This window comes from Adiantum capillus-veneris, chromosome 19 (assembly GCF_014529385.1).
Source record: "Adiantum capillus-veneris isolate H3 chromosome 19, ASM1452938v2, whole genome shotgun sequence".
Classification (NCBI taxonomy): Eukaryota; Viridiplantae; Streptophyta; class Polypodiopsida; order Polypodiales; family Pteridaceae; genus Adiantum; species Adiantum capillus-veneris.
In genome coordinates, this window is record NC_140949.1 from 66263003 (window position 1) to 66275460 (window position 12458).

General features: G+C 42.4%; 1 protein-coding gene across 1 annotated transcript; it reads right to left on the reverse strand.

Annotated features, from left to right (window-relative positions):
• Positions 1-11486: 11486 nt before the first annotated feature.
• LOC147434174 (uncharacterized) lies at positions 11487-11966 on the reverse strand. Its single transcript, XM_086489587.1, has one exon. The coding sequence runs from the start codon at positions 11964-11966 to the stop codon at positions 11487-11489; it is 480 nt and encodes a 159-aa protein (XP_086345713.1).
• Positions 11967-12458: the final 492 nt, after the last annotated feature.

Here is a 12458-nt window from a genome sequence, read left to right on the forward strand (position 1 = left end):
AAAAAAAGCCCAAGGGCACTAGGGATGTCGCTAGTGCATCCCCCCTTGAAGAGCACACGCCAAAAGAGAGCAGATATAATGAGGTGGCTCCCCCCTTCCAAAAGATACCAAATTAAGGTGCCAGATTAAGGTGCCAGATGGGCCAATTAGGAGGCAATTTCCAAAGTTGAAGGCCCCTACTATGAAAGTCATTTTTAAATCAAATTAGGGGCTTTTTTTGTGTCGTTTGAAGATTGCAGAGTGGAGTTTTTTGGCAGAGGAGTGTGCTTGTCAATGCCCTTTGTATTTTTTCTTGAAAATGGCCATGGTGATGGCATTGCAAGCTTTGTACATGCCTTTTGAAGCACAATCAAGCCACTGTTGCCTATTTTACTATCATGTTCCCTTCCCCCCCTTCTCTTTCTCCTGCTCTTGTGTTCCCCCTCGGTGCCGGTAGTGTGGATGTGTATGCCCCTGTACTGACTGTGTTTTGTGTGAGAGAGTGAGATTGAGCGTGTGTGTGTGTGTGTGTGTGTGTGTGTGTGTGTGTGTGTGTGTGAGGGTGGAGCATTAGGAGAAATATGAACCTTGCATGGGCCTTGTAAGGAATCCTAATTTTTAGGGATTAAGGCTAATGATGTGTAGGGTTAAGGGGACAAGGGCATTCAAGAAGCTAGTTTTTAGTAGGCTTTTCTAGCCTTTTTTTTAGACACATGTAGGATGTGGACCTAAGAGGTCACCTTCTCTCTCTAGCTTTTTGAAAGTGTAGGGAGTAAAGAGGTGTGGCCACATCATCAAAAACGTGGATCACTAAGAGCCAAAATTTTACTTTAAAAAAAAAAAAGTTAGTTTTACTTATTTTGACTTAAAACTCCCCCCCAATATATATCCATATCAAAAAAGTATTTTTTGACCTTTTTTTAAACCTACAAACATTAAAAGTCCAATTTTTCAAAAAAAAACTCCCCCCCCAAAAAAAAAACCTTTCTTCTCTCTTCCTCCTTCCTCCTTTCTCCCTCTCCTCTCCCTCCCTGCCCCCTTCTCTCCTCCTCCTCCCCTCTCTCCCTCTCCCCCACTGTCCCCTTCTCTCCTCTCATGTTCCCTTCTCTCCCTCCCTGCCTCCTTCTCTCCTCCTTCTCCACTCTCTCTCTCTCTCTCTCTCTCTCTCTCTCTCTCTCTCCCCCCCCCCCCCCACTACCCCATTGTCTTCTCCCATGTTCCTCTCTCTCCCTCCCCCCTCTCTCTTTTCATCCTTTGCTTCCTCATGCAACAGCTACCATGGTGCTCAAGGACATCACAAATCGTATGCATACATATTTGCTTGTTCGCAACATTTGCACCGAAGGCCACACGTGAGGGTGAGCAGAGGTCATCCCAGGAACGTCGTACCATCGGTGAGATGAATGTTGACGATTCTTCAATATCTTGCTAATACCATCACATATTTGAATAAAACACCCCTTTATGCAAGGTAACAATAAACTTCTTACTTTTGATTGTGTTCTTCTTATCATAAACTTTGAAGTCTAAGGTGTTGCCTCTACTTGTTTTGTAGTGCTTGGCACAAAGGTTGCTTTTATGCACAAATAGTGAAAGGCTGCAGGTTAGAGAGGCCAAGTATCACCATTTTTCCTCTAAAACAGTCTTCTTTGTTACATCTTGCAGGTAGGTGCTTCAAATCCATGCTTATTAGGGGTGGTAATCTCATCCTAATGTATATTTTTGTATTGTTTATTCCCAGTTAGATAGAAATACTTGCAAATTTGTACAACATATACTTAACAAGTGTCTTCATTATATAGCTTGCAAATGTTGAATTCATACATGCTTTTGTTACAAGGTGACCTCTTGCTATGCTAGTTGAGTGGCGTTGTTTGCAAGAATGGCTCAAGGAATTGGCATAGCCTGAAGCTTTTACGGTGGCACAAAGCTCTCCTCAGCGGCAATGTGGCTCCCACTATACCAAAAATCATTATGCTAACATGGAGAGATTCCTAGTAGGACAATGCAAAAACTTTTCATCAGCACCAACACACCCTTTCCTAACATGAGGGCACTCCTACCAAAGATATTTTTATGTGATAGGTCACCTCAGGAGCATACCATATCATGGAATGAATGTAAGAACTATGACCGCACTACTCCTTGGAAGTTGTTCAGAGATGTATGTTTATCAAAGTTAATGAGAAGAAATTTGGACTTTTTTGTTTGTTGATGTGTAAGAGCACTCTAGGTCTACCATATTTTAGATTGTTTGATAAGTTAAATAAAATTTGTAGTCATTTAAAGTGTAAGTTTGTTTTTGTTTGGTAAGATTGTACATGAGAAGACATAATAAAGTATAAGAGATCTTGACGGAATAAGCCTCAATTAGATTCCTACCATGCACTTGTGACACCAGACCTCTCCTTGAACCCTTTGATTTCTATCATTGTGGGAAGTCCAAGGGTGGTCTATTTTCAAATTTTTAGCAATAACTTTTTTTAAAAGGAAATTTTGGTTATTTTAAAGTTTGTACACAGTCTAGGAGTTCATTCTGATTGTTTTCCTTCAGTTTCAATTTTTGATCGATGGCACTCCTTGGAAGCCACTTTTGAAGTGTTAGGGTGAGATTCTGAGAAAGTTTTGTATGTAGGAAATGCAGTCCTTAACACAATAAAAAACATTGATTCTTTGAGTATTTTCAGATTCCATGGTTTTAATGCCCGTTTGAGCCCGTAGATTAAGGAAAAAGTAAGAAATGTCTGTTTTATATCATTTTTAAAGAAATTGACAACTTGCACGTTGATTTTTGGAAAATCCGAGTAGAATATGATTTTTTTGCATCACACGATGGTCGAAGAGCGCGACGAGATGAACAAATTTATGTGAGACAAGCCCAGATAGATTCGGAGCCAATTGAACACTAGAAGCTCTTGAAAACAGCCTAAAAGTTCAACACTTAATTGACCACTTGAATCATGGATATGCATTAACAAAAATCTTGTACTTGTCATTTTAGGGCCCCAGGGACCCTCAACATGAGAGGCCACAAGGGCGCGCAAATTGGCCATCCAAAATTTTTTGGATGGCCAATTTGCGCGCCCTTGTGGCCTCTCAGCCTCTCAACTTGTCATTTTAGGATATTTTTTTGGATGGCCAATTTGCGTGCCCTTGTGGCCTCTCATGTTGAGGGTCCCTGGGGCCCTAAAATGACAAGTACAAGATTTTTGTTAATGCATGGCATGATACAATGTTTAGCTATTTTCCATTGGGTGGGCGGGGGGGGGGGGAGAGTTTGCTATGAATACATTAATTTTCCCAGTTCTATCTCATGGCTATGCATTAATAAAAATCCTGTACTTGTCATTTTAGGGCCCCAGGGACCCTCAACATGAGGGGCCACAAGGGCGCGCAAATTGGCCATCCAAAAATTTTGGATGGCCAATTTGCGCGCCCTTGTGGCCCCTCATGTTGAGGGTCCCTGGGGCCCTAAAATGACAAGTACAGGCTTTTTCTGATGCATAGCCATGAGATAGAACTGGGAAAATTAATGTATTCATAGCAAACTCCCCCCCGCCCCCCCCCAAATGGCAAATAGCTAAACATTATATCATGCCATGCATTAACAAAAAGCTTGTACTTGTCATTTTAGGGCCCCAGGGATCCTCAACAAGAGAGGCCACAAGGGCGCGCAAACTGGCCATCCAAAATGAACAAGAGGGGCCACAAGGGTGTGCAAACTGGTCATCCAAAAATTTTGGATGGCCAGTTTGTGCGCCCTTGTGGCCCCTCTTGTTGAGGGTCCCTGGGGCCCTAAAATGACAAGTACAAGATTTTTTCAATGCATGGCCATGAGATAGAACTGGGCAGTTTAATGTGTTCATAGCAACCCCTCCCCCCCCCAAATGGCACATACCTAAACCTTGTATCATACTTATCAACCATTTTTTATTTGTGTCCATCCCCTGTTCTTGGAAATATCTTGGTCCCTATTTGTGCCTGGATGGGCATTCTACGCGCCGTTGTGGTCCCTCTTGTTGAGGGTCCCTGGGGCTTCAAAATGACAAATAGGGGCTTTGTTTTAATGTATGGCCATGAGATAGAGTTGTAGTGTTTGATGTCCGGAGTATTCACTATGTGCATTCACCACAATGGATTGAAAGTAGCCCTTATAGGCCTTACCTACACATGTTTCTGTAACTTTACACGAATATAAATTCCCTTCTGTTGAACACATGTGCTATGTTACATATACTTTAGTGAACTCCCAAGGTCAAAGGCCTCACAAATTTTGTGCACTCTGAACATTTAGCACTAGAAATCAACCAAACAAGGAGCCAATTTTTACTTCCTTGTGTTCACCTTGTGTTCTTGGGAATGTTTTGGTTAAGCCATTTCTTTGGTATTTAAAACCATATGTGACCCCTATTGTTATAGTATCCAACCAAAGGTTTCTTGATTAGTAGTTATATAGGTTCGAGTGATACATATCTTCTATGTTAACAATGCATGTATCTATAATTTATATTTACACTTTCTCTATCCAAATGAGCTATATAGTAAGAATCAAATCCGCAATTCAACAATTAAGTTCACAAGGTGATAGCTATTGGTATGATCTTTAGCAATACCAAATAAATAGCTACCAATAGCGAACGAATAGGGATATTTAAGAAGGTTTGATACCAAAAACTTCTCAATACTACTCAAAAAGGTGGAAACTCAAATGCTTTATAATATATATGATGAAATAAGAATCAATAATAAGTCACCCCTATATATCTACACCTCCATCTCAAGTTGTCATTTCTCTAAGTCAAGCTTGGCATAGGCATAGTATGGAAACAATAACATTTTGGAAAGCAAGAATTTAGCTTTCTCAAATTTTGAAATGTTGCTATTGATATATATTCAACATCCCCAAATGAGGACATCTTGACAAAGGTTATGATCCACTTAATAAGAATAACCATTAGTGATTAAACTGAAATCAAAATATTGCATGAATTTCTTCATGGTGGAATGATTAAGACTTGAAACTTCAAACATCTTACAGGCAAATCAAAATATCCATAAAAATCAACAATATTTCTCAAATCTGTATGAAACTCCAGTAATCTAAATTAAATACTCCCACTCAGTGCGACACCATTTAACAAAAAGAAATATTTATATTGCATTTATAGAGGAATCCAGCCTCATAAAAATAATTACAAATGGAGACAATGTTGTTGCTGTTAGGCTTCTCTTACGAGTATTTGTCTTTCTCATCTAGAGATTCATATACACGAGTATTTGTGTGTCTATGACACTAGGGAAGATAGTAGTACTATAGGGATGGCTTTTCTGGAGCTCCTAGAGAGTACCTATTGGTTCAAGATTCTACAAAAATCCTACTATTCTTATCAAAATCTTTTAACACGGTAGTGAAAGGTTCCTCACGGAACAAAAATAGGGTGATTTCCATCTCTGCACATGGTTGCTTGCTCATGTCCTCCCAAAACAAGTTGACTCTGTAAGTAAACAACAGATTATGTGAGCACAAAGTTATAAAGTAAAAAATGATATCATTCTAATAATCTAATGACAACTATACAAAGAATAAATTATAAGAAAAATCTTTGATGACTCTCTATAGATAACACAACTTACTTACATTGTGAGACTCAATCACATGCTACAAAACTATAGATGGCGCACCAAAGCCATCAACAAAATAGCACCACCCAATGTTATGAGGTGTGAAGCCTAAAAATTGAAAGCCATAAAGAGGTTAATTCCCTCCAGCATGATAAACTTAAAGATGGAGATGATCTTAAGCTCTGAATGTAAGCTACAAGGGTATTTTTCTCACCATTCTATCTTTATGTTGGAGATGAATCCTTGCAATGCCTATGCACTATTCACACCTCCTGTTCTTGTGGTATGCAAGTCATGTGAGTTGATGCTTTTTCCACCTTCGGGAGTAGAGGTTTCCATGTAATGCGAGTGAATGAAAGTAGAAGGAGGAGAATCTTGTTTCATGCTGTAATGGAGGTGAGAGAAGGGAGAAGAGCTAGCTTGGTGTGGAACTATGTGATGGGCAAGGGGAAGAGATGGGGGAGAAGCTTGCTTGGTGCTACAATGGAGATGGGAGAAAGCTAGTAGAGAGATAATGTTGGACTATAGGGGGTGCATATGGTTGTTGCAGCCATGGAGAGCTTGGAAAAGGGTTTGTAGAGAGAGAAAATCACTTTTTAGCTATAGAATAGGTTTGGAAAGACTTTGGAGGGTGGAAAATGATGTTTTGAATTTTTTTGAAAAAATTTAATTTTTTGGAATTTTTCAGTGCACGTTTTTGACTTTTGGAGGTCAAAAATACTTTTTTGACCATGAAATAGGTTAGGGGACCTTTTAAGGAGGGAAAACTTGAAATTTGAATTTTTTTGAAAATTTAAAATTTTTAGTGTATTTTTAAATCCGGGCCAAAAAGTGGGGGAAAAAGGTCAAAGAGGTTCCCCCCTCCCCCCCCCGCCCCCCCCCCCCCCCCCCCCCCCCCCCCCCCCTTTCCCCTAGCCACCTCCCTTACCTTCTCACTAGGTAAGAGGCCATTAAGAGGTGTAAGGCTACCTTGTCCCCCTACTTTTTTGAGGGTATAGAGTGTGTCCACCACCCTCTTCCTATTGGCTGGCCTCTAATTAACCTTAATCCCAAAGGACCCCTAGAGGGTTCATATTTTTTCTAATGGACAAACCGTGGAAATAGGTGTGCATTGTGTGGTGGACGTGTGGAGTGTGTAGGCATTGGAAAAAGAGCAGGTAGTGGTCTGTTAGTGAGAAGTGTGTTTTTGAAGGTGTTTTCTGAGAGGATAGGGGTGCTGTGGATACCCTGAGCTATAGAAACGCCTTTGTTGTTGTGCCGGGTGTGTTCCCCCATTCCCCCTCTCCATCTTTTGGTGCCCCTACAGTGGATCATGCTGATTGCTCCCAGTTGATAAAAAAGAGTCAAATTTTCACATTGGAAGTCATGGCGGCTAGAAGCTATGGACCAATTTTCACAGGCGAGGAGGGCCCCGTTGAGTGGATGTCAAATTTTGAGTTGTGTATGCTATCGTTGCGTATGCCAAATGAGGATAGCCATGGTTGCGTATGCCAAATGAGAATAGAAAAATGCAGACATTTCCTTTGGTGATACATGGAAAAGCTAAAGTTTGGTATGAAGCTTTGGAACGCGAGCCGAGGCAGGCGTGGCCAGCTCTACGAGCAAGGTTTCTTCACAATTTTCACAAGGAGGCGTCCCTAGTTGAGGTGGATGCGAAGCTGAAGGCACTTAAACAAGATGTAAGTGAAGAGTTCATCTCTTTTTAGGTCATATTGAAGAGTGTTGGGTAGAATTAGCAGCAGCCATGGAGTTGGCCAATGGTGATTACTTTGATCAGGATAAATTCATGGTGTGTCTGCACCCTAAGGTGAGAGATGAGGTCAATTTTGAAAGCCCAAAAAACTACAATGTTGCGGTAGTAATTGCACGGTCAAAGAGCAGAAAGATAAAGAAGAACATAGAGCAAGGTGTGTCAGGCTACGAAACGATGGCCCCCCTTCAACCGTAGAGTCCAAGGGAGGCTATGAATGAAGAAAATAACAAAAACCAAGGTGTAGCTATTGTGCCACAAAATTGGGTACGTACGGTGCAAGATCTATCCGAGAAAATTGCGGAGTTGCGGCTAAGTGTGATGGATAGAGGGCAGCCAAGAGGAGCAAGGGACAGGGCAAGGAAATTGCCAGGCAGGTGCTACAATTGTGGAGAAGATGGGCATTATGCGCCTGATTATCCTCAACCACCAAGAGAGAGAGGAGGCATTTACCCGCCGCTATTTGGTAGAGGTCGAGGTCAAGAGTAGTTCAATGGTCCAAGAAGGCAGACAGTGGAGAATCCTGTGTAGCCAACTCCGCCAAATGGAGGTGAAGTCCCAAGGGTGAATATCATCGGGGTGGATAAGCACGATATAGAGATTTTGGCCAATAAGAGGGCAAGAGCTGAGAGAGAGACAGAGATAGAGTGTGAAACCAGAGCTTGCGAGGGCAAGGAGAAAGTGTACAAAGGTAGAGAGCAGCCAGAGCCTAGCAAAAGAAGGAGATGCTGCAAAATCAAGCAAGTAGACTTCTAGTTGGGGCGTGGCTATCCTTAGTACAACCTGGTAAGTGATGTTCAAAATAAAAAAGATAACATTACTTTTGGTTAGTTGTTAGCTTTAAATCAAAAATTGAGGAGACAGTGGTCGACGAGTGTTAGCACCAGGCTGCCAAGAGCTAAGGGGAATATGCACACGGTGCAAAACATGGCTTTGAGGGTAGGTAGCCCGACTGATGCCTTCCACTGGTGGATGTTGTTATAGAGAAGAGGATGTAGGTATAGGCCTATATAGACGGTGGAGCACAGGTTTGTGTCATGATGGAAGCGGCCATGATGGGAGTTAAGGCGGTAGTAAAGTCGAATGTGCACATGAGGATGGCCAACCATACTAAAGCCAGGTGTCTGGGTGTGGCTTAGGATGTGAAGGTCAAGGTGAGGGACATAGAGTGCCGGATAGACCTTTTTGTGATGAAGGCAGGTCATAATGATTATGGCCGTGGATTTTGGCAATAGGTGCTAAGAAGGATTGGGAGAGCAAAGTGTTCACTTTGCCCGACAAAGAGAAAAGGAGAAATATTGTGATAGATTTGAAGACCAAGGAGAGAAGTTCCCGTCCTATGGCAGCTAAAGATGAAGGTGACACGACGAGTTACGAGTACAAAACAGAGATGACCTATGATAAAGGCTACACTAGCACAGAGGAAGAGAAGAGCAAGGACAACATGCTGATGATAGATGCTGTAATGGAAATTGCCTCTGAACTTTGAGAGTAGTAGAATTAGGAAATTAGGGGAAGCACTTTTGAGAGATTCTTGTGAGCATAGCGGGTGAACTTGTTTGATCGTAGCAACATAAACATGGTACTTAGTTAACTTGGCATGAAAAATACTTTTGCAAGAGAGAGAGAGAGAGTTTAGAGAACATGACAATAGTTGAGCACCGGATTCATATAGAGCCGGTCCCCCCTCCAATAGGCATTTGTATTATAGTTTCTCCCATCAAGAGAGACTTGGTACAATACAATCTTTGTGTTCCTTGTGACCTACGTGATGCAATGAAGATGGAAAGCTTCATGCATCACAATCATAGCATAAACTTAAAGAAAGAATTAACTATCCCAAGCCTCAGTCCCAAGGCCTCAAACACTTTCAAAGGTGGAGAGAGCTAGCAACATTCCATAGGGGAAAGAAGTAGTTACTCACTTATCATTACTCTTCTTGCTAGCATACATAATAGCATAGTAATGGAGATGGAGAAGATGACAAGCTTAAGCATTGAAGAATGACTCTTGGTTGAATTTTCATTCCATAGCCAAGAGTGTTGGTGTAGGCTTTCACTCTCACAAGCTTGGAGAAGGAGGTGGTGTTCCTCAACTTTCACCAAGTGAGAATGATGTCTGAAATGAGTGTGTGTGATGGTGTATATCCCCCTAGCACCCCCCTCCTTGCTTTGGGCGAGTGGAGACTTTTCCACATGTTGCAGGCTCATTGGACCCCTCTCCCCCTGGCCAATCACATGTAGCATGCAATCAAGTACATGTGTTGTCGTGCAGAAACACTGCTCGCAGACGCTAATACAATGAGAACCAAGCCAACAACAAGCTGTCAACCTAGGACGGAGTTGATCCGCAAGCGCATGGAAACAAATAGTTGATTGTCACTCAACTACTCGACCTTCTCTAGACAATCACTACCAAAGGAAATCATTCTAAAGCACTCTAATCATACTGAACTGCAATCTTTCCTACAACACTTCCATTCACCGAAACATGGTCAAACATTGTCGATTCATCACGAAACTCATGGATCCTACTCTACACACCTAGAGGACACTTCCCTGAAGTTTCTAACCTAATCCACAACCCGTAAACATATGGTGCAGCAATCGCGTATAAAGACAGGTCGAAATTTACAGGTCGTCGAATCTGGAAATGTTTAGTCCTAAAGTGTAGTTCTACTCGGGTCGCCGTGAACGCAATGACATAAAGCAATCACTAAACGGACACACAAATAGAGAGAAAACTCACTCAGAAGCTCACGGAAGATCTCTTCGCGAAGAGACTGAAACCGCTCAAGCTTGGCGTCGAAGCGTAGCTCTTGTCGTTGCTAACACGATGGCGTAGTCACTTCCACAATGTAGTAGTCATAGCATGCAAGGGGAAGGGAAGAAGACCTCTCTCACTCTCACACACAGTACGCAGTCACCGTATGTTCAGATAAACCCCCAAAAATGGTTAAAAGACCCCTTAGGTTTACAAAAGATTGGCTTTTATACCTCAGCCTTGGAGGTGTCATCTCATCAAAATGAATTCTACTTCCTATCAGGGGTGTTGTTGAGTAGCAAATACAATGACATATGTTCCGAAAATTATCTGGAGCCTGAAGAATTAATTACATTTAAGCTCATCGTGTGAATAGTACAAGAAAAATGGGATTTCGGATGCGGTTGATTTGCAGGTCAACACTCCCCCCTTCCGTGTTTAGGTCGTCCCTGACATGATCTTTGTCTGCTTGACTTGCTGCCTCGGCCATCTTCTTATGCCCGCTGGTAATGGAAGCCTGGTGGCTTTATCAATTTGAGATAGGATTCATATCTTACATTCCCCAGAGTGATAGTAGGACCAAAGATCTTGCTGTTGTAAGTGAAAAATCCTGTATAAAACGCCTCTTCGAATGCGTGCATATGATAGCTCGGCAAAAACACAACTCTCTGATAGAGTAGATGCAACACTTCAGGTGATGGCTGCTTTGAGAGGTCGTAGACCATCTTGGCGAATGTGTCGCCCATTGATAGTAGACTTGAGTCAGTAGCTTTGGAGGGCGTGCACACTTCAAGACAAGCCAGTAAGGTTTTGCATATTTTTCTTAGCATGATGCACGCTAGGTCAGGAGAGCCAGTGAATATCCTAATGGCGCCCTTTAGGGTTTTCACCATATAGGCTGCACTTATTCTCTCTCCTACACTAGGTGGTGGCAATGATGGGTAATTTAGCATGTTGCATGTGTTCTCAATAATCTGAGATGATTGGCCCATGATCTGACACGTGGTGCTGGGCAGTAGGCACAATCATCCCTTATAGCCGTAGGTGCTTCCACCAAATTCTTCAAATATGTCGGATATTTGATGAGCCAGGATTTTCTCCATTTGGGTTGAGAATCTACAATTCTTTTCACATCTGCATTGCTTTGTAGATCTCCTTCGTATATGGATACTGTTTCTTGGGCTTGAATTATCTTTTTGGTTGCTTCGACTTCGTATTTTAAAAGAGGATATGGAAGTGTTAGTTGCATCCACTCTTCTCTTAAGACTGATGTGGCGATCCCTTGAGCACCCAATGAGTGGATAATTCTTTTTTCCCATTCTATGGCGGCTTTGTGATCTTCCGCTGTAGTTTGTTCTATCAGATGCTGCAATTAGGCCTCCTCTTCAGCTATTAGAGCCTGTTCCTTTTCCTCTTTCTGTTGCATCTCGTCCTCAATAGGCTTAGGGTCTTCAGCCCCTTCTGGTATTTGCATGTGCTCTGTCTGAGCACTCACCTCTGTCTCCCCCGTGCTCGGTCCTGCTTGGAGCTCTTGTAGCTGTCTTTGTACATCTACTTCCCTTTGAGTAGCTGTAGCTGCATTTTTGACCAACAATTCTTGAAGCTCCGCGAGTTGTTGGCTTAACTGCTCGTTGTTGGCTTTTATCTTCTCTTCTTCTCTTACAAAATCTTCAGCTAAAAGAGTACTTTGTCGTTGCTCAGACTTAAGAGAATGCTGTAGTCCTTTGATTTGCTCTTCGAGGGCCCGCACTTCTCTACTGCTGTCTTCCGGTCGGCCTCTCACTGCCCTTGGAGTTGCCCATAGCCTTTGGATTGCTGTGTCTTGAAGTTCCAATCTGGCTTTCAGCTCCATGATCTCATCTCTGGCGGCTTCTAACTCATCTTCCACCTTTTATTTTTCAAATGTGACACTTCGGACCTCATTGGAGGCCTCTGCCATCTAGAGTGTTAGTCCATCTCGTTCCGCTTCAGCCTCTTTCAAAATTCTAGATACATCTTCAAGTTCATGCTCTGCATCATCTGCTCTTAGTTTTGCATCTTGAAGGTCTTTAAAGAGATGATCATATTCATCTTGCATGTTCGCTTCTCTTGTTCTAAGCATACTGTTTTCCTCAGCTAGTGTAAGAGACCGCGTCCTGATTCTGTCCAGAAGTTGGTGCGCGTCTCTTACATCTTTCTCATTATCTTCGAGTATGTTTTGTCTAGTAGGCCGATCAATTGGCCCGGAAAATGGAACTTGGTACCCCATGCTCAGCATCACCCCTGATGGAGGAGGCCTATACGGGTGCTCCAAGGGTTTCCAAATGTAGTGTTGGGGAATCTGTTCCATTCCCCACACTTCGGG

Excerpts from the sequence above, each read along its gene's own strand:
- LOC147434174 (XM_086489587.1), bottom strand. The coding sequence starts at position 11,966 with ATGGAGCTGAAAGCCAGATTGGAACTTCAAGACACAGCAATCCAAAGG.